The 27,978-nt window shown below is 42.0% G+C and overlaps 1 protein-coding gene across 5 annotated transcripts in view; it reads left to right on the forward strand.

Moving 5' to 3' along the window:
* The window catches only part of raraa (retinoic acid receptor, alpha a), a 124,640-nt gene that overhangs the window by 63,267 nt on the left and 33,395 nt on the right, over window positions 1-27,978 (forward strand). The window contains exon 1 of one of the 5 annotated variants that reach the window (XM_059003318.1): window positions 22,797-22,983. The exons of 2 other annotated variants lie outside the window; for them this stretch is intronic. Coding sequence is in view for 2 of the 3 variants with exons in the window: in XM_034057223.3 (XP_033913114.1) it covers window positions 24,424-24,598 (175 nt within the window). In the remaining variant the exon portion in view is untranslated. Of the gene's footprint in view, window positions 1-22,796; window positions 22,984-23,241; window positions 24,599-27,978 lie in introns of those variants that run through there. 2 more of the 5 variants (XM_034057223.3, XM_034057225.2) reach the window with 2 other exon arrangements.

Here is a 27,978-nt window from a genome sequence, read left to right on the forward strand (position 1 = left end):
AGCAGAAGCTGCTGGCTTGCAGCACAGTCTAATAATAATAATAAAGGCTCAGCCCAGCATTCAGCCTGCCGTCTACTCGTGCTTCTGTACAACAGTAAGAATTCATTTAGCGTAAAAAAAAAAACAAGGACTGTGTGTATAAAGAGCTCTGATAAATGCATATCTTACATGTTAAAGCAGGGATGGAAATAAGACTCCCATAGCAGTGTGATCCAGTTGTGATTTTTGTACTGTGATGTTTTGTAACAACTGTAAGTCGCCCTTGATAAGGGCGTCTGTTAATAAATAAATAAAAATAATAATCCATTCCTGGTTTTACTGTGAGTTTAATGAGATACTCCTGAGCTTGTTACCTATACACTATGGCTAATCAAGCTTGTATTAAAACTTGAAATGGGTGAAACTACTATGCAATAGGAGTCTTTTTTCCAACCCTGTAAAGAGTTAATATATTGCTAAGTCTTAAATCAAAAAAATCTTCTTGCTTCCAATTAACCACTTTCCCTGATTGCTTTTTCTGCAGATCCTTTCATTTGTTTTCAACAAAGTTGTAGAGCAAGAGAGAGAGAGAGAGAAAAGCCTTGGTTGTTTCGAATCTGGGCCCCACGTTGGCTTTAACGTGGGGTCCAGATTCAGTGTTTTAATGAGTCTTTTATTGTTTTATTGTGTTTCACATCATTATTCATTAATAGGTGCCTCTGATCTCCTCCTTGCATGTGTGTGTGTCGTGTGTGTGTTTTATTTTTACTTTTAAGTTTTGCTGGCTGCTGAACCAAACAGCATGACTTATTTTTTCATTTTCTTTGATGTTTCTTTTATAAGCGGAGAAGACTTTGTCTGAAATGTTGCATTGATAACTCTTAACTGAATTACCAGTATAGATCAAAACTGACATACTGTATGCCTCCAGCCTACCAATGATGGGAACTGATTCCATCATGCATTTCCTGTTGGTGAATAGTAAAGAAATACAGTATAGGTTTGGGGGTTGGTGGGGATAGTGGGTTTGGAGCAGGGCTGGCTCAACAGACTGACTCACTTGCCACCCCTTACCTCATCTGTGGTGACCTGGATTCAAATCTAACTCTATACAGTGGAAATCGCTGTGTCTCATACAGCACCTGGTACTGTACTGCATTTTTATAATGTAATTAAACAAGGATAATCAAACAGAATAGCTAATCCTAATGTTACAGCATTTCCATCTGGCACAAAGACATTGAAGATGGCTGTGTCGCACCAATGTCGGGGTCTAGTTGTAACAGTAAACACGTATAGCGAGCTGCCCAAAATGTTTGTCTGCTTGACATGCTTGTTTTTGATGGAGTATTTTTGAGGTTGTGGATGAAAAGCATTCTGTAAGTCAGCCGTTTGTGACGAGGGCTCGGTAATGTGCACTGGTTCTTGCTTTCACATCTCGCCTGAAGGATTCAATGGGAATTAAATGCCATCGTTCTAAAAGTTTCCCCACATGGCCCCCGACGTTCTTGCTGGGTATTGTCTCTCTCCACCCCCCCCTCCCCTCGTCTCCCGAACCGCACTTCAAAGTCCTCGTTTCTTTCTTAAATGACTTCAAACAGCCAAGGGGAGGCCATTAAAGTGTAGAATTTATTTTCTGTAAGGTAATGATTTATTCAATTGAAAAATGAAACCGCGATGAAACCATCATGATTTCTTTTTTTCTGGACTGATTTACAATAAGACGCAAATTGTTTCCAGGTGCGATCTGTGCTTTTTTTTTTTATATATATTTAAAGACATGCAGATCTTGGAGGGGGTAGGGGAGAAGGGTAGAGAAGAGTGGGATAGAGGGGAGTGGGGTGGAGGAGTAGGATAGAGGGGAGTGGAGGAGTAGGATAGAGGGGAGTGGGGTGGAGGAGTAGGGTACAGGGGAGTAGGGTAGAGGGGAGTGCGGAAGTGAGGAAGTATGGAGTGGGGAGTGGGAGAGTTGTGAGGAGAGGGAAGTGGTGGAAGCCTTTAAGTCTCCACAGTGTACCTGTCAGTGAGAACCAGATTGATGAGTAAAAGAATGAAAAAGGGCTCTTTGTTGACAGGTGGTCCTAATAAAGCGGACCAGTCCAGATGTGGCCCCACTCTTCTGTGTTCATTCCCCCCTTCATTCAGAATGCCTTCCTTATTGCAGTCCTATGTGACAGAGTTTCTTATTTTCGGCTGTCTTTCAAGAAGTATTCTTTCAATTAACAAAATAGTACATTTTATATATACACACATAAACACAATTATAAATGTTTTGTATGTATTTAAAGTGGAGATGAGTAGCTATTCAGGGATAATCCTCCCCTCCCCCTCCCCCCACAGTCATTCTGTTTAAATGTATTTATACATACATACATACATACATACATATCAAGTGAGAAAGAAAAATATACATTTGCTTAATTCCAGTTGCTCTTTGAATGAAGAAAGCACTTCATTGTCCCTGCTGATTCCAGTTAATTGCATTAACCTGTGAGTATGAACGGGCTCCGCTACCTAATTAACAGGCACTCTCTGCAATACTACGACTAGCAGCTCAGCTGTACTCGCATGTCAACGTCAAAAATAATTAAACAAAAATAATTAAAGTAATGAAGCTATCAGTCAAGCATGGACCACAGCACAGCATTGGATTAGCGTGAAGAGACTGAGGTGAGGGGTGAGGGCGCGGGTCTGCTTTGTCGGGGTGGTCATGTGACTTCCTCCATTTAAGTGAACTGCCGTTAATGGGGTCGCTGTCAGAATGGCACTCGATTAATGGCAGACAGTCGACGTTTATCACTCAGCAAAGAGTAATCGTGAGAAGAGGGAGGGAGAGAAGGAACGAGGAGGGAGCGAGGCGAGTAGGGGGTTAGCAGGTTGCCCTCTAGGGGTAGGAGGACCTCATACAGAGAATTATGAGTGCCTCCCCTCTTACATGGGGGAGACAAGTTTGACATTTAATTATTTTAGTATTTCAAAATTTTACAATTTTGATTGTTTAATAGTTATGGGTGAAAGAAAAGTTGCCGGGAAAAAAAAAGCAGTTTCTTGCTTTTATTTATTTATTATATTTGTTGGTTGATTGCTAGATTGATTGTTAACCTGACAGGGAGCTGGAGGCTATAGATGTGCGTCCATTGTGTTTGTGCTGCGCGATGTCGTTGACTCTCGGGGAAGGTGACAGCGCACTGTCTATGTCCTCGCCCTGGGCAGTCCTGACCTTCTCTTCATAGCGACACCTCAGAGCCGAGTGTGAAGGTGCTGCACCGACGGGGACAAGGGAGATAGGCTACCAGACACCCCCTGAGGGACATGACAACCAGGGGAGAGAGAGGAGCAGAGCGCCCTTCTCTGACACAGTCTGGACTCGCTCGCGCTCTGTAATAGTGAAACGTGTCGTCATTCAATGATCGCCAGGAGCTGTCTGATTTTATAAATACTCTAATGCAAGCACATCATGTGTAGAGTGTCTCTGTCATCTTGTGCAATTTGGCCGAAGGGGCTGCAAAACAAAACTGAATGGTTGGTTATAAAGAAGTTACTGTTGTACTGAGGAACTGCTGTAAAACCAAAAAGTGTTTTTTTTTTTTTGTTTCAGCTTTAGAACTCTCATCTGTTCTAGGCACGGGATGACAGTATACTCCAGATTATAAATTACGTCCCCTATCCGCAGCAACTAGAATTGTAATATCGCTGAGAGTGTAGGTCTCGTACTCAGAGTGTCAACAACAAAGCATTCGAAATGTTTGAACCACAGCAGGTCCTATAAAAAAACAGATTAAGTATGTTAATGTCTGGGTTTTGTCAGCTTTTCATTTAGATTGAATGACTTATACATTTTCGCAGTGTTCGGTGCGTCCCTCTAATCAGGTTGAGTGTGTACTTTCTCTTGCACTCTTTGTACCACAGACCTGACGCAGCAAGGAGTGTGTGAGAATGAAATATGCTCTCAACTTCATTAGAGATAGCCACCGAACGCTTGGAAACATACCTTAGAAGAAATGTAACTTGCTAACTTGCTGGCAGAATCTGTTTAATTTGCTTGTATTTAGTGATGTTAGTATTATAAGGAGGTCAATAAATCAGGCTGGATTATAAAGCGGTCCATTTGAGTTCACAGCATTCATAATAATCAGAGCAATGCTGATGCTAATGGTAAATGTTCCCTCTCACTGGCTGCGGCTCCCCCTTTCCATTATCATCAACGTTCCCCAGCCTGGAAGTGTGAGAAGTCTCACCAGCCAGCCAGCACCGACACGAAGACCCGAAAAACAGGCAGAGGCGCACACACACACACTGACAGGCACACAGAAATGCACAACGCGTGCACACACACACACACACACACACACACACACACACACACACACACACTGACAGGCACACAGACACTCACAGACGCACGCGTACACACACAACATGCTTTCCTTAAAGGGCTAAGTAAAAGTGACACGAGGGAACAGCGCTGTCATTTCAAACACGCTTAACTCGACTCATGGAAATTATTTATATGCTGTGCGTCTCCCGGGACCCGCAGCGTACTGACTTCAAACCCTGTTTAGCTGACATATCGAATTAAGAATGGCAGAGGCAAAACACAGGGGCTTAAAAATAAATACATCTGATCTGATATGTATATCTATCTATCTATCTATATCTATCTATATATATATCTATCTATATATATATATATATATATATATATATATATATATATATATATATATATATATGTGTGTGTGTGTGTTTGAATATAAAGCTCGAAGCCGAAATGTTAGATGAAAAAACCCGTTAAATGTAAATAACTTGGAACAAATATTTTATGGTCTCTTGAGCACTCTCACGTTGATTTGTTTCTTGATTTTTAAACATCAAGGTGGGATTTTCCTCCTTTCAAAAAAAAAAAAACAGGCGTCAATTACAGACTGGAGTAAGTGTTTTGAAAATGTGGTTTGTTATCGTGCCAGCTTGTATCGTAGAACGACAGCTCAGTGGCTCAAAGGCACACATTTATATTAGACGAGCGATCTCTGAATGCAGTAAATGTTCCATGAAAAAAATAAAACACTGGGATTTAACAGAGTACATTCTACAGACAGGCCATGCTTTCATAGAGGAGCTGGTCCTCAAAGCACAGACTTGACAGACAATGTGTTCCCTAATCTGTCAGGGTTAACATTGCTCCCTAGATGAGCAGGTGCAGTACTACAAGATAGAGCCATTGCAATAATATCCTACCCCTGCCTAACTTCTCTCTCTCTCTCTCTCTCTCTCTCTCTCTCTCTCTCTCTCTCTCTCTCTCTCTGGCATCTCCATTCACTAACACTCTAAATAATTAATGCCGGCAGGCTGCAGAGTAGATTAAAATAACACATTAGTCTCTGACTTCATTTGCCAAAGGGGGACAGCACTGCCTGTTCACACTGTATTTCTGCAGGCTCAGCACTGAGGCTTCTAAAAGTTTCCCCATAGTAAAAGCACAGCAAAGTGTAATAGAGCACAGCGAAAGTGTGGTAAAAGGTATGGTGAAGCATATTTGCTTATTAAGTAGTGTCCCACAGTAAAAGCATAGCAAAGTGTAATAAAGCACAGTTAAAGCATAGGCATGCATGGCATATCATGGTAAACTATTGTAAAAGCAATGGGGGGGCTTGCAGTTTTATTCAATTCAAGTTCTGCTACACATATCTGGTATTGGGCAATTATACCTCAAGTATTTAGAGATCCAGCTTTGGTTTTTTTTGTTTGTTTTTTTACCAGGTCTCATTATGGAATCTATCCTTGCATGCATTCATTTATTCATTCATTCAAATCCAAGGACAGAATGAAAGACTGGGCAGCTAATCAATCAAACAAATCACATCTTTGGCTGCTTAAAGCAGATGCAGGGCTTGGGGGCTCCCGAGTGGCGCATCTGGTAAAAGCACTCGCTAGAGTGCAGGATGCGCTCTATAGCCTGGACGTCGCCGGTTCGAGTCCAGGCTATTCCACAGCCGACCGTGGACGGGAGCTCCCAGGGGGCGGCGCTCAATTGGACGAGCGTCGTCCGGGGGGAGGAAGGGTTAGGTCGGCCAGGGTGTCCTCGGCTCACCGCGCACCAGCGACCCCTGTAGTCTGGCCGGGCGCCTGCGGGCTTGCCTGTAAGCTGCCCAGAGCTGCGTTGTCCTCCGACGCTGTAGCTCTGAGGCGGCTGCACGGTGAGTCTGCAGAGTGTTAAGAAGCGGGTGGCTGACGGCACACGCTTCGGAGGACAGCGTGTGTTCATCTTCGCCCCTCCCGAGTCAGCGCAGGGGTGGTAGCGGTGAGCTGAGCCTAAAAATAATTGGCCATTTCAAATTGGGGAGAAAATAATTTTAAAAAATAATAATAATTGGCAACGACTACATTTTATTAAAAAAAAAAGCTAATGCAGGGCTTGACAGGAGTTGTACCACTGAGTTCAGCTGTTTTAATTTCAGTTCAAACAATTTCTTTTCTGTATGTTCTGCGTTTTTATTTCAAGGGAATAGTGAACCGAGTATCCGTGAGCTCCTCCCGGTTATTGCATCCTCCTCCAGATGCTCGATCGACTCTCGCAAACAAGCCACACAATTGGCCCGGTGGAATGGATGCTTTCAGAAGCGATTTTGGCTGCAGTCTGAAAGCATGATAAACAGGAGCAGCAATATGAAATGATAGAGAACACACAATAGGGTATTAAACAAGTAAGAGGGATATACATGATATAAAGGATGACTTTAAAGGATGGCGGCGGTATAAACAAGGTGCAATGCAATCTATTGCTGTAAACAAAATAGCACGAGCACATATATTCCAGTGTAACCCTTTTAGGAACAATGACCTGTATGAAGAGCACAGTCCGTTCTCTGTTTCGTGTCGCCTGTGGGCTGCTGTAGAGTGGCATATGGGCATCCTTAACCTTCACAATTCACAAACAATGCTGACAACAGGCCAAGGAAAGAGTCTCGTCCAAACCTTTGAACCCTGCTTTAAAAAAAAACGCACTTTCTGTGAAATGAGATCGACATTATTTGGATGCATGAAGGTGTTAATGCACACATCATTCCATTATGGGGCAGTGCACGCGATCCGAGAGCTGGGAGCACACAGTGATCTCAACTTATTTATGGGCTGTGGGAGAGAGACCATTGTTCAATAATAATAATAATAATAATAATAATAAGACGACTCCCTTTACAGAGCAGTCTGAGCGAGGCCAGATTTCACACTCTTTCTGTCATCTTAATAATAATAATGAGACTCCCATTGCAGAGCAGTTTGAGCCAGTCCTTAACCCTTTACAGTGGTATACCATGAGTAGTAAAGCACAGAATTATGGCACAGCATGGTTAACCATTAAAAGCAGTTTGTTAACGATGCTAAGGTAAAGCACAGCAAATGCATAGCATAAGTTCTGCCCCAGTATGGTTTGCTGAACTGAACTGGGCTTAGCTTTTCGCTAGCTGATAAGACTGGCAAGTGGAACTGCGTTCTCTGAGCTTGTTTCACATTACACTTTAACACCTTCCCTCACACTGGCAGCGGCTCAGCCTTGCCCCTGTCTTTTGTGGGAGCTCTTTATTTCTCTCAGTTTACGATGTGGTGTCAAGTATATGAGCCCCCGCTCTCTGATAGAGACACAAAGAGGCCGTGCTAGTTTACGAGGCGCAGCAGTAAAGCACAGGGATGTGAATTACTCATAAAGTAGACCAACTCTGTGAAAGACAGCAAGAGAAGGGCCATCGAACGTAACCCTTTGGTCCCAGGATCTCACTGCAGCACTGGATTAATATTGGAATATCCCGTTCCTGGGTCCAAGTCCTGACCTCACCTTGTGTGCTTTCCCCTTTCCCTCTGGATTCTTCTCTTATAAAATCAAATTGTATTTATGAATTTTACTTTGATTTGCACAGTACTTTACAGTGCGCTAGAGCCTAAATGATTAAACTTCTAAACACTGCAAGCAACAGGACTTAAATTATTACATTTATTTTTCTTTGGCGTTTTAAACATTTTAACCTTTACAGCCTTCTTATTTCGGAGGTTACTCTGCATCAAATGGAAAATGTTGTATTCCTTGCTGTTCTTAAAAATGAGTGAGTGCTTCCTGTCTTATGTGTTCTCTCTCTCTCTCTCTCTCTCTCTCTCTCTCTCTCTCTCTCACCTCTCTGTTCTTAGTTTTAAATAAGTGACATTGGTTAACTTTATCCACACCACTTATAGGATTTAGATAAAGTTAACCCAAGTCCCTGCTTTAAACTTGAGAGAGAGAGAGAGATGGGTGTTACATGTGGCGTAAAATAGAATTCAGTTAAAAGTATGAAACTGACTGTCTGGCTTTCCTTCAGGATAGAAAGGGTTACGGTTACGGGGTCGGGGTCGGGGTCGGGGGGGGGGGGGAGGGATGCATCTGGGACTCCCACTCAGTTTCTCCTCTGTTAGTGGGGACGGGACAGAGTGGGGACTCCCTTATTTTATTATTGTTAATATTTTTAGACCGGGGTAAAACCTGTGCAAACTTTCTTTTTAGTTCCTGTTTTTAATTATTGTATTTCTTCCCTTTTGGTTTAAAATGAATGTCGTGCAAGCTGAGGGGGGTTTACCGCATGGTTTTTACAGAGTTGAATTAATAAAATGGAAAACGTCTTTTTTTATCTTCTGCACTCTTGAGAAAACAAGCTGACAGCAGCTTGGGTAAGTTTTCATGCATGCAGGTCTTTTATTTAATCCGTCAAACATCAAACTCAAAATAACTCCATTGGGATTGTGCAGCCCTGGACCTCCTGCTGTAAACTCACACGAGCTCCTGAACACAGGAGGCGCTAAATCATTAAGTGAATTATAGAGGAATAAGTTTGTCGGAGCTGAGCCCTTTGCAGTATGCGCTGACAATGGCAAGGTTATCTTACAAATAAACTGCTTGGAATAATCTGCTGTGAGAATATACTCTGCTTGAAATAGGGATAAGTACAGTGGCTGTGTGAAGAGGAAAGTCCAAAGCAGTGTGGTAGAAGTATATGTCATATACTTGTACTTGCTAGAACCAAAGTCATTGTATTATTATCTTGCTCTTAATTGTATTATTACTTGTACGGTGATTCTTGAAATGTATCTTTGTTTACGACTGTAAGTCGCCATGGATAAGGGCGTCTGCTAAGAAATAAATAATAATAAGTATCCCCCAGATTTCACCGTTATATGCACAGAAGTTTGACCAACTCCATAATAAAAGCCACAGTGTATAGGTAACAAGCTCAGGTGGATATTAATAAACTCGCAGTAAAACCAGGAATGGATCAAAGTTCTGTGCAACGGGAGTCTTATTTCCATCCCTGTTGCAGGGGTGTTTTTGATGTGTTTGCCTTTGTTGCACCTGTGTGTACCCAAGCAAGCGGCACTGTGGACCCCCCCTTCTCTCCCCCGCCTCCGCTTCTGTGAATTATCTGCACTTGACCCCATGAACTGTAAGTGGCTCTGCCTGTCATTGCTGCTTACTGTCAGACTGGTGGCTGACCCTGTCCAACTCACACAGACACACTGACACACAGCACTTGGGGGTGGGGTGGGGTGGGGGGGGGTACTTTAAATAAGCTTAGTAAAAAAAAACCTACCGCCTCCCACACTCCTCCTTCTCTACTACGAACCCTTATAAGAGTTTACCACAGTAAATTTGCACAGCAGTTTTGCAGTTTTCCCCCATGCATTTACCATAGCTCACCACAGTTTCCCATGTTTTTTTATTGCCTATGCTTTACCATACCTCTCTGCACTTTACAATGCTTCCCTATGCTTTACCATACCTATCTGTGCTTTACAGTGCTTGCCTATGCTTTACCATGCCTCTATGTGCTTTACAATGCCTCCCTATGCTTTACCCTACCTCTCTGTGCTTTACAATGCCTCCCTATGCTTTACCATACCTCTCTGTGCTTTACAATGCCTCCCTATGCTTTACCATACCTCTCTGTGGTTTACAATGCTTCCCTATGCTTTACCATACCTCTCTGTGCTTTACAATGCTTCCCTATGCTTTACCATACCTCTCTGTGCTTTACAATGCTTGCCTATGCTTTACCATACCTCTCTGCTTTACAATGCTTCCCTGTGCTTTACCATACCTCTCTGTGCTTTACAATGCTTTCCATGCTTTTACTGTGCTTTATTGTACTGTGCTATAATTTCACAACACACATAAACAATGTGATTGATAGCTGCACAGATAAATGCAGAGTAGTTTACTGTGCTGTCGCTTGTTCAAAGCACAGGAAAGCATCACAGGGAAGGTACCGAATCATCAAGTTTACTGCAGCATCCCATGGTAAAAGCACAACAAAGGGTAGTAAAGCACAACTCTCTCTCTCTCTCTCTCTCTCTCTCTCTCAGGCCCCCCTTACACATTTCTGTTCTCTCTGCTCCAGGCAGCTTGCGGTTCCTCTCTGGAGTGCCAGTTTCAGTGACAGGCCTAATTTAATTCTGGCTGGCTGTGAGGGGCTGAGGACTGCTGTTGGTTTAAACAGCTTGTCGGCTCAGAGAGAAAATAATAGAGAGAGAACAGAAAGAGAGAGAGAGAGGAGGGGGAGCTGTTCAGATACTGTTAGTGAGCACGCCCTTATAAAAGTTTCTTCTGGTAAAAGCACAGCAAAATATAAAGAAGCACAGTGAAAGCATGATAAATAGGGCCCTACCAAATTCACGGCCATGAAAAACGCATCACGGACCATGAAATCTGGTCTTTTGTGTACTTTTACCCTGTAGTAAAATCCAATGCAGTTATATGTACCATTACAGGTTCCTGATGCGCTTGGTAGCTTGTTTCAATTTAAAAAGAAAGGGCATCATGAACAGGACAGGATTTATTGATTGACACTTGACAACAGCCAATAACTGGGCACTACTCACTGATTGGTAGACACAGGCATCCTGGGAGGGTTTAGTATGACCTACAGTTGGTAGTACTGTCAGGCGAGTCAAATTAGATACATTTTAAAATTAGTGTCCAAAATATATCAAGAAGTGCTACAGTCATTACTGCAGCGGATCATGTCAAATTATTTGGAAGCCAAATATATACCAAGTAGTAGTATGAGCAGGAAAATATATAAAAAACACGGAAGGACAATAAAATAAATAAAATAAATGTCAGTAATTTCAGAGACTTCATGTTTATATTTTGTAGTCTCTGGATATATTGTCCAGCTGCAGACCCATCCCTAGCTTGGCGCTCTCTGTCAGCTCCGTGGATGCAGAGAGAGCTGTGTCTAAATATGGACAGGTATTTACAATACATAACAATAACAGAAACGCATTTAAAATGTTGACTGTGAAATTTACGAAAATGTACCGCTAATTTGGTAGGGCCCTGTACTTTATTACACTTTGCTGTGCTTTTACTGTGGGACACTTTTATAAGGGTACATGCTCTGCAAAGCTCCTCCATGTTCTGATTTGCATGAACAGCAGCTGGATAAGATTGACGGTCCTGCAAATGGAAACAGTTGAAGAGTCGATGGAAGGTGTGAGCACCACTACAGCACCATTGCTTCCCAGCAGATGAAGCCTGCCACTCGCATTCTGCAGCTTGGTTTCTGTAAAGTGGCTTCTTCCAGCTTTGACTCCTCCTCCTCCTCTCTCACATTTTCTGCCGTTCTGCAAAATGGTATAGGAAAAAAGAGAGAGAGAATGGAGGGAAAACCAAAAACAGTCTTTTATCATCCTGTCAGAGAGCAGGTTGGTGCTGGGAAAGAAGAGGGAGACGAGCAAGTGTTTTAGAAAGAGCCTGAACGTTGGGATGAGTTGGATAAATGATTTATTTTTGACTAGGGGGTGGTGAGTGAGTGAGAGAGAGTCAGCGTGTGTGTGTGTGCGTGTGTGCATGCATATGATAGCCATTAAGAGAGCTCCTCATAGCAATGCTCATTTTTGAAAAACCCAAGCCATGTCCTCATTAGGGAACAGATAGCCCTTAGAAAAGTTTCCCACAGTAAAATACAGCAAAGTGTAATCTAGCACAGTGAAAGCACGCTGAACCATATGCAAGCGTGGTAAAGCAGCAGAATTGCAAAAGGAAATACACATTTCACTCTGCCTGTCATTGGACCGATACTTGGCGAACATGGTAGCGAGCAAGAATATGTTTTTATTTGAAATTCTCATCACTAATCCTAACTAGGTATGGGCTAAAAGTTAAAAAAAAAAATAAAATATGCAGAATATATCTTTAATGAGAGTCCCAAGCTAAAGGCTGCAGAAGCGAGCGCTCTGTATACTATGCTGACCCAGGAGAGTATGATAGTGAGCCAGAGGAAGAAGGAGAGAAGAGGGGAGGGGGGGGTTGTGTTGAAGAAAAGCTGAAATATTGAATCGGGGGTGGGTGTAGAGTTGGATAAGGAATTATAATTGCAGGGCTGTGTGTGAATAGAAAGGGTGAGCGCTAGATTGATGATGCATTGCTCCTGGTTAAATATTACCAGGCTCTCTTACGTGCGGAGGGTCTCAGCTGAGCTGGAGTTCAGCATGCAGTGAACCCCATGCACTTTTACCCCCATCCGTTTTTCATGGTTAATATGCATTTACCATTGTTTACCCTGGTTTGCCATGTTTTTTAATATGTTTTACCATACCTCTCAGTGCTTTACAATGCTCACCTATGCTTTACCATGCTTTACTGTGCTTTATTACACTTTGCTGTGCTTTTACTGTGGGGAAACTTTTATAAAGGTTATTTTACCATTGTTTTTTTTTTTATATATTCTTAACCATGTCTCTCTCTGTGCTTTACAATGCTTGCCTATGCTTTACCATCCTTTCACTTTGCCTTATTACACTTTTGTACGCTTTTACTGTGGGGAAACTTTTATAATGTTACAAAGTTCAATCATTTAGGAAATGAAACAGACAATAACACCAGGCACTGCTCTGTACAGAACCTCCGTTGCAACGTCATGCCAGCGCAGAGAGAGAGACCCCCTCCCCCCCTCCCCCTCCCCCATGCCGCAGAGGAGATCCTTCTCTGTTTGTGATTAGGGGAGAGAAAACCCTTTGAAATACAGCTGCATTAATGATTAATAACGAGAGGATGAATGCTGATGATCGCATCCTGCTCTTCAAAGGGCTGGGTGCAGGCTCGGGGTGACGATAAAAAGATCTGAATACCTCTCAGATGGATTCATTTATCTAATAAATAATCTATTCATTGAGATTTCACCCTCCAAGTCCTCGCTCTGTTCAGATACGATATCTCCTTTACAGGGGGGCCCCGGCGAGGCAGTGTGCTACAGACAGAACTCACGCATAATAATTGAACATAAATAGACAGAAAGACTATTTCATGAAATGCTTAATATATTCACACATTACAGAAGATAACCCAGACAGACAGCCGCAGATGTGCAAAGACTTATTCTTTAAGCTTTAACTCCTGTGTTGTTTCTAAGAATGTTTTTGTTTTTTGTCAAAAGTCTGTTTGTATTTTAATGAAACCACCAAATAGCCCACAACAGTTAAAAGGAATGTCAGAGTTGATTTTATTCATTAAAACAGACTTCTTCAATTAACACACGAGTTAAAGCTTTGTAAAATCGAGCCCAGTTTTCAAAATTGGAATTGAACAAGTTTGTTCTCAGTTTTGTGACATGTGTGGCAATTTTTGTCCTTGGACACTTTGAAAATATATTGCTCTTTTATTTTCTTAACAGCCATCTCAAGTTTTATTTATTTGTACTTTTAGAAAGCAGAAGCGCTTGCCTGACTTTCACAGTTTGAAATATCAGAATCGCAAAACTCACAAAACTGAAAAAAAGCTACATATTTACACGTGTGTGTGTATGCGCGTTCGTGTGCATGTGAGTGTGCGTGCGTGCGTGCGCGTGTGTGTACTGGGCTGGGTTGTTTGTCAGCATTGGGTCGGGTTATCCATTGCAGGGCTCCCTCCCCACAATGGGAGCAGACCACTCCAGCATTTGTCATGTTCAGACCCTGCAAGCTACTGCTGCTGCTGCCTCTCTAAAGAGCTTTTGTTTCTAAACCTGCTGGCTAAGCAGGGGATTTCTGATGATCCATTAGCATTTGAACTGGCTTTGCACATTTTTAAATTTCACATTGCTCCACAGGGAGCACCCCTGGGTTACAAAAGTGAGCTCAGACACACACAAACATACACTCTCATAGAGACGCACAGTGACACACACACACAGACAGTCTCATAAAGACACACACATAGTGACAAACACTCAAGAGACACACTCATACACACACACTCATACACACAGTGACACACACACAGACTCTCATACACACTCAAGCACTCAACCCTGCCACCCACATCTCATCTTCAATGTGATCTTGCATTTCAATTGCTTCAGGGAGCAGCTTGGGTGGGAGGTTCCAAAGTGGGGGAGTGGGGGACTGGGGGGGGGGTATTGTAGTGTACTGTATCACGGTTGTCCTTCAATGCAATACAATGCAATGCACACAGTAAGCTGTCACAGTCCCAGAGCTGGAAAAAATCCACTTTTGCTGAGGTTTGGCTTTCGCTACAGTAGTTGTGAAACCACAGTAACAGTTGCTGTGTACTTGGGATCGTTCTTAGGGCAGGACTAAAACTAAAGTAATTTGGTAAAGAATATATGGGACAGTATAAGAGCTTAGGCTGCCCCGGGGTAAAGGACTTTGCTGTTTGAGTATTAACGCAGTGACTGGGTTCCAGTTGTTTTGCACAGCGTTACAATCCTGGGTCTGCCCAGCACATTGCAGCATGGTCGTGCTGGCCTGGTATATCTATGGCTGTGGTTTCCGGTGGTTTGGCAGGGAGGCAGGGAGCAGCGCTGTACCTGGATTAAGCGATCACAGTGCACCGCGGGGCCTTCATTCTCCAGGGACAGCATTAGCAGGATTAGCCGAGTGATTTTGCTAATTGTTATATTCTTAAGAGCCATGGGGAGGAACCCGTGCCAGAGAATCACAGGAGCAAATTACAGCAAATTACCAGCTTTGCCAGGGGCAGACTTACCTGGATCAGCAAGCGAAAGGACTGCTGAACGAAACACACTGCCATCACGACGCTGCACCAGGAGCCCGATCAAGTGGTACAGTTAGATTACAAACATAAAAGAAGACAAGACAGGGATGGAAATTAAGACTCCCATTGCATAGCAGTCTGATCAATTCATGGTTTTACTGTGAGTTTAATAACGCACACCTGAGCTGGTTACCTATACACTGTAGCTCATTTTTATTCACGCACACACAAAAATACTTCACCTTTCATCTTCAGGCCATCCCTTGAACAAAAGTAGTTGGTTTGCTGCAACCTGAGTCCTGTTTCTACCTGGAGTCGGTATGTGTAATTTTTTCTGCTCAACAGAGTCCAAGTGAAACCGTTTTCTGGTATGAAGAGAACGTTTTCTATTTCAGGGTCATGTATTGAAGACTGCACTGGGTAGAACATTGTCTGCACTGTGCTCTACAGTGCACGGAATAATATTTGGGTTAGGGGCTATGGGTAGTGTGAGTTACAGCAAACCAAGCTATATATATTTTTTGAATTATGCTCAAAAGAGGATGCCCATACAGTTTTGTGCCATTTTAATATTGTGTGTGTGTAAAGTAAAGTAGTACCCACCTAGATAAGTGGAGGTAGAAATGATACAGAGGGGGGCTCCCGAGTGGCGCAGCCAGTAAAAGCACTCGCGTAGAGTGCAGGATGCGCTCTATAGTCTGGACGTTGCCGGTCGAGTCCAGGCTATTCCTTTGTCGACCGAGGACGGGAGCTCCCAGGGGGCGGCGCACAATTGGCCGAGCGCTGCCTGGGGGGAGGAAGGGTGTCTTCGGCTCACCGTGCACCAGCGACCCCTGTGGTCTGGCCGGGCGCCTGCGGGCTTGCCTGTAATCTGCCCAGGGCTGTGTTGTCCTCCGACGCTGTAGCTATTGGGTGGCTGCATGGTGAGTCCGCAGTGTGTAAAAAAGCAGGCGCCTAACGTAGGACAGCGTGTGTTTGTCTTCGCACCTCCCGAGTCAGCACAGGTGTGGTAGCAGTGAGCTGAGCTAAACAAATTAATTGGACACTACTAAATTGGGGAGAAAATAACCAAAAAAATAATTGGCGACTACAAAATTTAAGAAATGGTACAGAGATATGTTGTATATTAAAACACAAGCAAACAAGCAGGAACCTGGCTTCTTTCCTACCACACATGTATGCAAAGGCTTTTTTAAATACAGTAGAAAATACAGGCCCACAGGTTCTGTGGGTATGCTTTTACAAAGCAAGAGCGACAATACAGCCTTGTTCGTGATCTGTTTTATGTTTTATTATTTCCAGGATATTAAATTACCAAGACAAAAAAGCTTTTTTTTTAATTCAGTGAGATTTCTGAGCAAGTGGTGGCAAGTTACAGCACAACCCATTGAAGCACTCAGTACAGCACAGCGAGACAGGGCTGTTGTTGAGAGGAACGTATAAAACATCCCTGCAGCTTTCAACACTCGCTCATAAAGTCCCAGATTAAAACCATAGAAACTTCTTGTCCAGTAGACAAATGTTTTGGCTTGCTGCCTTTGCCATTGTAGTCATCACATTTTGGTTTTATTAACATATAGCACATAGCAATAAAACATTTTTAAACGTGCCATAAAACAAAGTTCTATTGGGGTTTACAATTGGAGCCGAAGTGTATGCATCTGATAAGTAGAAAACAAGTCGAACATTTAGTTTGAAGTCCCTGACGTGTTTCTGTGATTGTGACCGGAGACAGCAGTGTCGATGTTTAGAAGCATGTGATGCTGGCATTTCAGACAATGTTCACAAAGGATTCACCACTGTGCGAAGTTTGCACCCCTTTTCTGTAAAACAACAAAAAAAAACAACAGCTTTGGTTATAGAACTAGAAAGAATGAGCTCTGCAATGAAGCTCTTTAGCATCAGTGTTGTGTTTTCTTTTTGTTAACACAGTGGTGAATATAGTTCCCTACAGTAAAAGTGTAATAAAGTAAAGTGAGAGCATTGGAAAGACCAGAGAGGTAGGGTAAAGCATATTATTATACATAGTATTACTATGGGAAAAGCATGCAAAAAATACCAGGCAAAAATACAGTGGTAAACATATCTAAGGGCTCTTTACTCACCAGACAGTTGAGGCTGAGGCTGTAATTTAAAATACTGTATGTCAACCCTTTTTTCTTGCACTCTAAATACACATATTTTTCTTTATGTATATATATTTTTTATTACAATCAAATCTGTACATACAGAATGTTTCATAGTGTTTAACTTGTTCAGCAGAAAATATATTTAAAAACCTCCAACATACCCACCTACCTACAGTACCTACTGAACTTTACCAATCCCTGTACAGGAAACCAACACGTTTTGAAGTGTTACCATGTGCGCATGGCTTTATCTTAACAAAGACGCCTAATGAAAGAACTTGTTAAATAAACAGAGTTGCACAAACCGCATGCAGAAATCCAAGGCTGTGGATTAAGAGGCTCTGTTAAGTTATTAAATTATGATTAGTCAAATATCACAACAAACAGTAGCAGCCTTGTGTGATAAACCTGGAGTTCCTGGAGTACCTTTAGCAATATATATCAATACTGGGATAGTACAAGATACTGCTCATTTATTGATTACAACTATATCCTTTTTTAATATAATAATAATTATTTTATTATTTATTTCTTAGCAGACACCCTTATCCGGGGCGACTTACAATTGTTACAAGATATCACATTATTTTTACATACAATTACATTATTTTGTACACGTTATTTTTACATACAATTACCCATTTATTCAGTTGGGATTTTTTTTACTGGAGCAATCTAGTTAAAGTACCTTGCGCAAGGGTACAGTAGCTGTGTCCCCCACCTGGGATTGAACCCACGACCCTCCTGTCAAGAATCCAAAGCCCGAACCACTACTCCACACTGCTGCCCATAATTATAGAATTATAATGTGTATTTCTTGTATAACATTATATATTTCTAAAATGTACAGTAAACAGAATTGTGTTTTTGCAACAACAGAAGCACGTGGTTAGTTTCATACACATAAGCAATTGGATAATATGTAAACAGTGCCAGTCTCTTCTGTTATTGGTATGATGTTTTGGAGTTCCCCTCTTTCCTCGGTTGAATCTCTTCGCCTTTATTTCGGGTGTGTTTTGCTACAGTAGCGCCAGCAAGAACAAAACCACCAACGGTTTGTTCATAAAAGCTTCAGATAGGAAAGCGTGGTGTCGTAGCAAGGCGTACAGTACATACGTGTATTTTTGGCCCATACCTATGCATGAGCGTGAAGAATACGAGGATATATTCCTTGCAATAAAGATGTATATTTCCATGGTGTGCTGATAATGAACTGCTGGCTGGTGTTTGAATGGGGGCGGAGAGCTGGCTGGTGTTTGAATGAGGGTGGAGAGCTGGCTGGTGTTTGAATGAGGGTGGAGAGCTGGCTGGTGTCTGAATGAGGATGGAGAGCTGGCTGGTGTTTGAACGAGGGTGGAGAGCTGGCTGGTGTTTGAATGGGGATAGTGAGCTGGCTGGTGTTTGAATGGGGATGGTGAGCTGGCTGGTGTTTGAATGGGGATGGTGAGCTGGCTGGTGTTTGAATGGGGGTGGAGAGCTGGCTGTTGTTTGAATGGGGATGGAGAGCTGGCTGGTGTTTGAATGAGGATGGAGAGCTGGCTGGTGTTTTAATTATGTGTACTCAGGTTTGGAAGCATGGCAAAGGATGTTTGTTCAGAGAGCAGTATAACGTTATAGTACTCCGAGCCAATTAAGAATTTAGAACTGCAGTATCTAGAATTTATTTATTTATTTTTTTTTATTAACCAGACTATCCAAGTGTCCATTTTCTTTAAAAACATGTTAGTAGCTGTTTTGGTTATCCAGGAACAGCATACTAAACCCACTTTACTACATTCTGAGTTTGTCAGACATGGTTCTTAGTTTAGCACTATGCGAAGGGTACACACACGCACACGCACACACAGAGCACTATCTGTCACAGTCTGTTACTTTGTATAAACCCTTGGAGTTCTTCATAATAAAGCAACATGGTAAAGCCTATTAAAAAAAGAAAACTTGGCAAACTGTGTTAAATGCATAGTATAGCCATGGGGGGGAAACTGCAGATTTACCCTGGTAATTTTGTATACTGATGCACAAAAGAAACGCAACACTCAGGTCTAATGGATTTGATCAAATATTTAATAAACACAGATATCTCTGTGGGATGTTCCGCCACTCTTCCTGTCCAGCTGCAGCCAGCTGGTGACGGTTGGCTGGTCGCGGTTGTCTCCTGTGGATGGCGCCTGGCGGTTTGGTCCCACAGATGTTCTATTGGACTCAGATCAGGAGAAAAAGCTGGCCACGGCAAGACCTCGACATTGTTTTCTTGAAGTCGTGCAATTGTAATCCTAGCACTGTGGGGTCTTGCATTGTCCTGCTGGAAAATCCACACTTCCGGATTGGCTTGCAGGAACGGAAAAACTGTTGCCTCAAGGACTTCGTCAATGTATCGCTGAGCAGTAAGGTTACCCTCAATCTGCACCAAAGGCCTTCTTGTGTTAAAGGAGATTCCTCCCCACATCATCACGACGCTCACCACGACATGGTGGGTCGGTGTGGTGACCCTCTGCCTTCCAGGACGTGGCTTGTCCCTCACGGAGCCGGTTTCCTGGTTTCTCTGGACTGGCTGATTGTTGAAGCAGAACATCTCATTCTCCAGGCAACTTCTCTCACAGACAGGCCGCCTTCAATCATGCCGATAGCAACCAGGCGATCTTCATTACTCAAGCGGGGCATGGTCGTATCTTTCGCTGTTCTTGCGTTAATTAAAATCACATCTTTTCGAATGGCTATTTTATACAGATTCTTAATCAACTCATTTTGGCAATTTTAACTTAACTGAAATACCAAACACTGAGCACCTGGCGTTTTTATGAAATCACATGACTTGAGCTCAGTATTTTGTTGTCCAAAGGAACACTACTACTCAAACAATCAACAAACCTATCTGCTCACTATTTCAAATGTAAATACCATTATGTATGTGCCCAATGAGCTATTAATGTAAAACTTACTGTTGCGTTTTAATTGTGCATCAGTATATAAAGGAGCTTCCATACAACTCTGTCCTGCTTCAACTTAAGATCTGAGAATCGCAAAGTCTGGCGCGATGTGGGCTGAGAACATGAGCAGTGCAGAGAATAGAAAGGGAGAGCAGGGCTGGGTGTTGGGACTTCACCCTACAGACCCCCTGATAAGGAGACTGTGGGGTGGAAGTGGGTAATAAAACCAGACCCCTCTAAAAAGATCCAGATGAGGTCTCCCACGCACCCCCTGCCCTCTCATAAACCTCTGAGCATTCTTTCTGTACTCCTGTCCTCTCTCCTCCTCTCCCTCTCATCCACTGTTATAAGCTTCCTCATTACCCCGTGTTATATACCAATGGCAAGCTGTGTGTACAAAGCCAAGTCCAATTGAAACACACGAGAACCTGGCTATAAATAACACCTACTCCCTCTTTCATTTCAAAACAGCCGCTCCTGTCTTGAATAGGCCTTTGTAAAGCACACAGAAAGGCTGGGGGGGGGGGATAGCTCTTCAAGGGAAATGACAGTGACTCTAGTAGTGTAATAAATGCCTGCCTGTCTCTCTCTCTCTCTCTCTCTTTCTCTCTGTCTGTCTCTCTCACACACACACAGACTGGCTGGCTGTCAGGCAGGTAGGCAGGCAGGCAGGCTGCACACCTGTATTAAGTGTTTTGATTCCCCTCACTCCCAGGCGGTGCTGATCCTAAGAGTTTGCAGGTCCCCAGATTTGTTCTCTTACCAGCTTCAGGCTGGCACTGATCAGAGTGCCTTCAGTCTTGTACTGAAGCTGCCAGCAGCCTTCCCACATCCAATCAGTACTCTGCACAACAGCCAATGCAAGCCTGCTGCTATCACAGCAGACACATTGCAGCACTGGCCTGAGTTCTCTGCACTAGACTGTATTGAATTAGCTGGCTCTCAGATCCCCAGTACAGTACTGAGTTCTCTACACTAGACTGTATTGAATTAGCTGGCTCTCAGATCCCCAGTACAGTACTGAGTTCTCTATACTAGACTGTTTTGAATTAGCTGGCTCTCAGATCCCCAGTACAGCACTGAGTTCTCTATACTAGACTGTATTGAATTAGCTGGCTCTCAGATCCCCAGTACAGTACTCTATACTAGACTGTATTGAATTAGCTGGCTCTCAGATCCCCAGTACAGTACTGAGTTCTCTACACTAGACTGTATTGAATTAGCTGGCTCTCAGATCCCCAGTACAGTACTGAGTTCTCTACACTAGACTGTATTGAATTAGCTGGCTCTCAGATCCCCAGTACAGCACTGAGTTCTCTATACTAGACTGTATTGAATTAGCTGGCTCTCAGATCCCCAGTACAGCACTGAGTTCTCTATACTAGACTGTATTGAATTAGCTAGCTCTCAGATCCCCAGTACAGCACTGAGTTCTCTATACTAAACTATTGAATTAGCTGGCTCTCAAATCCCCAGTCTGCACAGACTAATTATCATACAAAAGGAAACGGCTGAGGTTGGTGGTCAATCCCAGAGGAGAGGGAGCGCTGTGTGTTGCGCTGGGAGATCCTCGTCTCTGACTCGGAGGAGCTCGTCCCTCATCTCACAGTCAGGTGCTAGCTAGCAGGGCCTCCTTTGTGCCGAGTCTGTGTCTGGTGGGGCTTTGTGTGTGGGAATTCCCATCTAAAATTAGAGATTTACTACCCCGCTCATTCCACAGCCAGCCTCAAACTGGGATTTACAGCCCATTAAGAGGGTCTCTCACTGATGCCCCCAGTGCAGAGATATCTAGCATGAATTGTGGGAGAGGAAACGTCTGCTTAATAAAGAATACAATGATAAAGAATACATGTACTGTATTTATATGTATCAATTTATATATATATATATATGTCATAATGTCTCATGACAATGAGAAAAAGTGCTAATTCCCTTATTAAATAGTGCCCCACAGTAAAAGCATAGCAAAGTGTAATAAAGCACAGTTAAAGCATAGGCAAGCATTGTAAAGCACAGAGAGGTATGGTAAAGCATAGGGAAGCATTGTAAAGCACAGAGAGGTGTGGTAAAGCATAGGGAAGCATTGTAAAGCACAGAGAGGTATGGTAAAGCATAGGCAAGCATTGTAAAGCACAGACAGGTGTGGTAAAGCATGGCCAGGTATGGTAAAGCACAGAGAGGTATGGTAAAGCATAGGGAAGCATTGTAAAGCACAGACAGGTGTGGTAAAGCATGGCCAGGTATGGTAAAGCATATAATGTGTCCTTCTATATGAAAGCTGAACTACATACCTGTAAGAGATAGTGTAGCATCATGTGTATTTGTTTCTCAAGTCCTTAGGACTGAGTTCCCTATACAATGTAATGCATTGGTTTCACTGGGTTGTTTTTTTTTGGGGGGGGTGCTAGATTTAAAATGATTGTCTCGAACGGTATCGAGCTGTATATTACCCACAGCTCACTGTGCAGCATATTTTTAAACAAAAAATGTAGAAGCATGCAATGCAATTGACCTGCATGCTTTTGTTTTCGCATTGCAATCCATTGCATCGCATCGCAGCTGTGGAATGATGTGGAAGCGAGAGGGGGGAGGGGGGAGGAAATGACCTTTGTTGTGTCTGAGTGTCTGACTCGACACACGTTTTACTGTAGCAATATAACTTGCAAGCAGGAAGTTGTGCGTGATTGTGTGATGCAGTAAACACGTCGTGTGTGATGTCACGGGAGAGACACGGAGGAGAGCGCGAGAGAGAAGCAGATTGGGTCATTTGGAGGTGAGGCGGCCTGCCTGGGCGGGTTCACCTAAAGTTCACTCGCATACTATTAGGCAAATTAGACTGCAAGAGAAGGATAGAGAGAAGAGAAACAAACTTGAGAAAATGGGCAAGGGGATCGGAACAGGAGCAGCACGTCACTGATACGGAGAGGGGGAGGTAAATTAAAATAAATCACCATTTGTAATATGTTACATATATCTATAAATGCAATGGTTAAAATTGTGTGTTTTATAAAAGTAAAGCATTCGATGCCGCTGCTAAACATTATCATCATCAACCCCTTCTAAATCTCTCTACCGCCGCTGTGGATTGCCGGCAGAGCGCTGGTTTGGCCGAGGTTTTGTGTTTTCTGTCCTAGTGTGCGAGTGTGGAAGGGGTTAATGGTGGGAGGGGCTTAGGAGGCAGACAGGACAGAGAGAGAGAAAAAGAGAGAGGGCGAAACTACAGCTGCTGTGGTTCTTCACAAGCTGCAGAGCAGGAGGCAGTACAGTCAGCGAGCGGCGGAGAAGAAATACCCATTAAAAAGATAAACTTTACCGCAACAGCAGCTAGATTCTGTACACAAGAACAGTAGCACCGCACCATTTACACGGACACACCGTCTGCAACCGCCCGGGCTTTTTGGAAGGAAGTTGCAGTGTTATTTCTACTCGTGCTGCGGTCCTGCGGATTAAACACCGTCGCCCGAGGAGAATTGCGTTGCTGACACTGCCTCTGTGACAGTACATTACAATATAAGGCAATTTGGTCAGTTTTCCCCTTTCTGTGGAAGCGTATTGGAGCTGGAGGCAAGGCACTATTATAACACTGATTATTATTGTTATTATTATAAATATTATTTCATGCTTGAGTGTTGTTTTTTTTTTAAGAACGTAGTGCGGTCTTGTGCTGTTGCCCTTTTCTGGTTCCAAGTTTTTGCAGTTGCATTTTTTTTAGTGGATTTAAATTTTTACAGCCAACAAGAAGGCGAGAGAAAATGTGGATGACCAGATTTTGACAGGGAATATATAACAAAAAAATGATTATAATTGTTATTATTTCTGTGGTGGTGTTATATATATTATAAATACAGAAACGTCTCAATTAAGCTTTGATATTCTGAAATATTTTAATCCACCGAGCCCGCAGTGAGGTATTTTTTTTCTCTACAGGGACAGAATGCGGAAGAATGTATTTTTGATAAATATTTCTTTCTCCTGGTGACTTCTCCGGTTGCTATCGGACAATGATGTGGTGGAATTTCCTGGGTTAAAATTTACCCTTGTGCCGATACCACCATCACTTACCTTGCTCTCCAAAAAAGTTCCGCTTTTTTTTCTTTTTTAACAAAGCTTATTCTTATAAACATTTTGTAGACCACCACAGGAGCACCTGAACGCTACCTCTTAAACTAGAAATATTTCGTACAGGATGGTTGACTACTACGATTCGCCAACTTTGCAAAGACAAAGCTAGGTTTTATAAACTTTCTTTTCTTTCTTCCGTCACTGACGAACGAAAAATAAATAACTTTATTTTCCTTTTTTGAGGGATTGTTTTTTTTTTTTTTTTTTTATTGCTGTTGCCTTTTCTTTAACAAAAAAAAAAAAAAACACCATGTACGAGAGCGTGGATGTGGTCGGATTGAACCACGGCGCTAACCCGTTTTTAATGATGGATTATTATAACCAGAACCGCAGATGCTTGCTTCAGGAAAAGGGTTTGGTGTCTGGCGCACACCATCCGTACAGTACGGCTATCCGGACGCAGCACTGGAACGGATCAAACCACTGTAGGTACCTCTTCAGTAACCTTATCTTCTTACAAGGCACCGCATGTTTTGCACCGTGGGAGAAAAACAATTGGTATATGTGGTAAACTTCTCAAAACACACCTTAAAATAACCAAACCTAGAACGCATTGTCCTTTATACTGCATAGTTATTAATATAATTCATACGCAATATTTTGCAGTCTTCACAGTCACTAGACCGTTCTTCATAGCCATGGGCGATTTTATTACATACTTTCAGTTAAGGAAATAAATGTCTCATATATATATATATATATATATATATATATATATATAATATATATATATATAGTTGTTTCTTCAGTTGATTTTCACGTGATGCAATTACACCAATCGTGTAATGTAATTACGGCGGCTTGTTGTCAACTAGTTGGAATTTGGGCAGGCGAATTTGCTGTTTCAGTTTTTTTCCGGCTAGCTGGCATTGCTACAAGTACCAAGGAGAGAATCTGCTGCTCGATATACATCAAAGAATATATGCAGGCGTTTAAGAAATATGTTTGTTTTAATATTCTATAACCACTGTAAAATACATTATATATATATATATATATATATATAGTAACATTCTTAATGTTAATATTTAAATACGGTACAATGCAGTTTGTTTGCAAGACCGTTTCAACGCTATGACAATTCGTGTTTGCCCTGTATACTTACAATATACATTTTCTTTATTTGTTTTCTTAGATTCGTTTTAGTAACAGTGTGAAGCTGTATTGTGTGTGTGTGTGTGTGTGATATATATAAATAGATAGATAGAAAAAAAGGCAATCGTGTCATAGGAATGCAAAATGACTGAGGGAAAAATATACCACAGTTGTGTCCTATCATTATCAGCTGTAACTAATAATACTGTTAAAAAAGTGTGTTATGAACCTGAACAAAGGGGGGGGGACCCCTCTATAACAGAATCCTGAACAGTAATCTTGTTTTTGCAAAGTAACATTGTTCTGCGAGCGTGTTCCCTTTTGGAAACGGAGTGGAACTAAACAGCGCAGTCCCCCAACAGCAGGTGCAAATTACAACAGTGTCTGAAACGAATGCTTTATTTTATATTATTAAAAAAAAAAAAAAATGACCTGTTGTAGGCTATCGCATGTGAAACAGTTTTAGGAATGTTTTACAATGTGTAGCCAGTACTATAGCTTGGGTGATGATATTATTTATAATTAGAAGTACTCTTTTTATCATTATTATTACTACTTGTATGTTATTGCAGTTGCTATTACAATAAACTGTTTAATTCGTGTACCGATAAGGCCTGTATTTATTAAACCAACCCGACCTGTGAGAAATAAGCGCGCAGTCCTAGCCTGTAAATCAGCGGTTTTGCTATAAACTCAAGCCGGGTCGCAAGTCCACAGGGGCGGACTGTAACATTCACTGGAGCCGGTAGAAGTGCCACGTTTTGCAGACTGAAAATGCAAAAAAAAAAACGGGCCTTATTAAATAAATAAATAGAAACGCAAAACGGTAGTTGGCGTCCCTCGGATGATTAGGGATTTCATTTGCGGGATGTATCATTGTTGAACCAAAAACGATTCCGCAGCGCGTCGCTATTTGCCCAGAGCAGGCAGTGGACAAGAGATTAGCAGTCGGATATTGTGTAGGGGAGACCGGGGTTGGTTGTCACGGCGCTCGTAACTGTGAAACTGGATGGCTCAGGCAGGTGATACTAACACTGAAATGTGTGTTCTATTGTCTGGAACTCGACCAACTTGTAATCCGAGGTCAATTCCATCTAACATAAAGGTTAGCACATATTTCATTTTTTTCATACTCAAAGTAAAATATGTATATCTTGTTATTTTGTTATAACTCTTAGTAGTATTGGAGTTTGTTTGAACTGATGGCCATGTTAATAGAATCAGATACTGGCTATCTTTTGGTGTGAAAAAACCAGTAGGTTCTCCCAGTAGTAATTATTATTATTATTTATTTCTTAGCAGACGCCCTTATCCAGGGCGACTTACAATTGTTACAAGATGTCACATTATACATTAGTTCACATTATACAGATATCACATTATTTTTACATACAATTACCCATTTATACAGTTGGGTTTTTACTGGAGCAATCTAGGTAAAGTACCTTGCTCAAGGGTACAACAGCAGTGTCCCCCACTGGGGATTAAACCCACAACCCTCCGGTCAAGAGTCCAGAGCCCTAACCACTACTCCACACTGCTGCTTCCAGCAATTTCTGAAACGAATGCTTTATTTTATATTATTATTTTATATAGTAATGAGAGAATTCAGTTATGTAAAGTCTGTTTGGGGCAGGTTGTTACATGTAAATCCTATAGGAAGAAGTCACCAACATGTGGGATATTTCACCATATAATTCTATTTAAATGATTTACTGTTTGCTCTGCAGAGGCTGTGGTATTATTTTGTAGCATGGGTCAACATTTCAAATATTTATAGGTTCTATATTTTTATGTTCACATAAAAAGTAAAAATACAACTTTTTCTGTCATTGTACACAGTAGAAACTTTATTTTTTTTTTAAAAATGTTGTGTTATTGTGTACTGTAAAAGCAGGAACATACTTTGTGATAATCAACCCCATATCATGTGACACCCAACCCCAGTATGGGGCAGGTTGTCACAGGTGACCGGCGCATTTTCAACCGTCCAGATATCATATTTGGAATAAAGTTATGCTGAAATAAAAAACAATTTGCATCTGAAGAGTTATTCTTTAATATAACGAGGAACAGAACCTCGCAGAATGTCACCAGATTGAGGAAAATAAAAAACAGTAAAAAAGTGACAACCATCCCAGGTCTCCCCAACTGTACAAACATCAGAGCTCTTCAGGAAATTGGTTTTTTTTTCCATTTCATTCTTTAGTAGGATGTTGACTCAGCCATCATTTCTACTACCCCAGACATCACAAATTTAATACAGTGCAACAGCGAGCGATGAAGCAGTTGTGTATCTGTGTGGGCTGCTTCTCTCTCTCTCTCTCTCTCTCTCAATTCATATATATATATAATCACAGCCATGATCAACAAGTTTTGCATCACCCTGTAGAATTCACTCATTTTGCTTCATACAGTCGAATGCAACCTGCTGAATAATGTTACTTGAACATATTGAATTACATACCGCTTTGTAGTTTTCCATATAACAGATAAACTGACAAATTAAAAGTGACATTTCAAGATTATTATTAGTGTTATTTGTTTATTTAGCAAACTCCTTTATCCAAAGCGACTTAGAGACAAGGGTGTGTGAACTATGCATCAGCTGCAGAGTCACTTACAACATCATCTCACCCGAAAACTGTACTACAATTATTGCTTCCGGTAGACTTCTGTGATATCATTTTGTAGTTTCCTTGATTAAATG

This window comes from Acipenser ruthenus, chromosome 28 (assembly GCF_902713425.1).
Source record: "Acipenser ruthenus chromosome 28, fAciRut3.2 maternal haplotype, whole genome shotgun sequence".
In the NCBI taxonomy this organism is placed as follows: Eukaryota; Metazoa; Chordata; class Actinopteri; order Acipenseriformes; family Acipenseridae; genus Acipenser; species Acipenser ruthenus.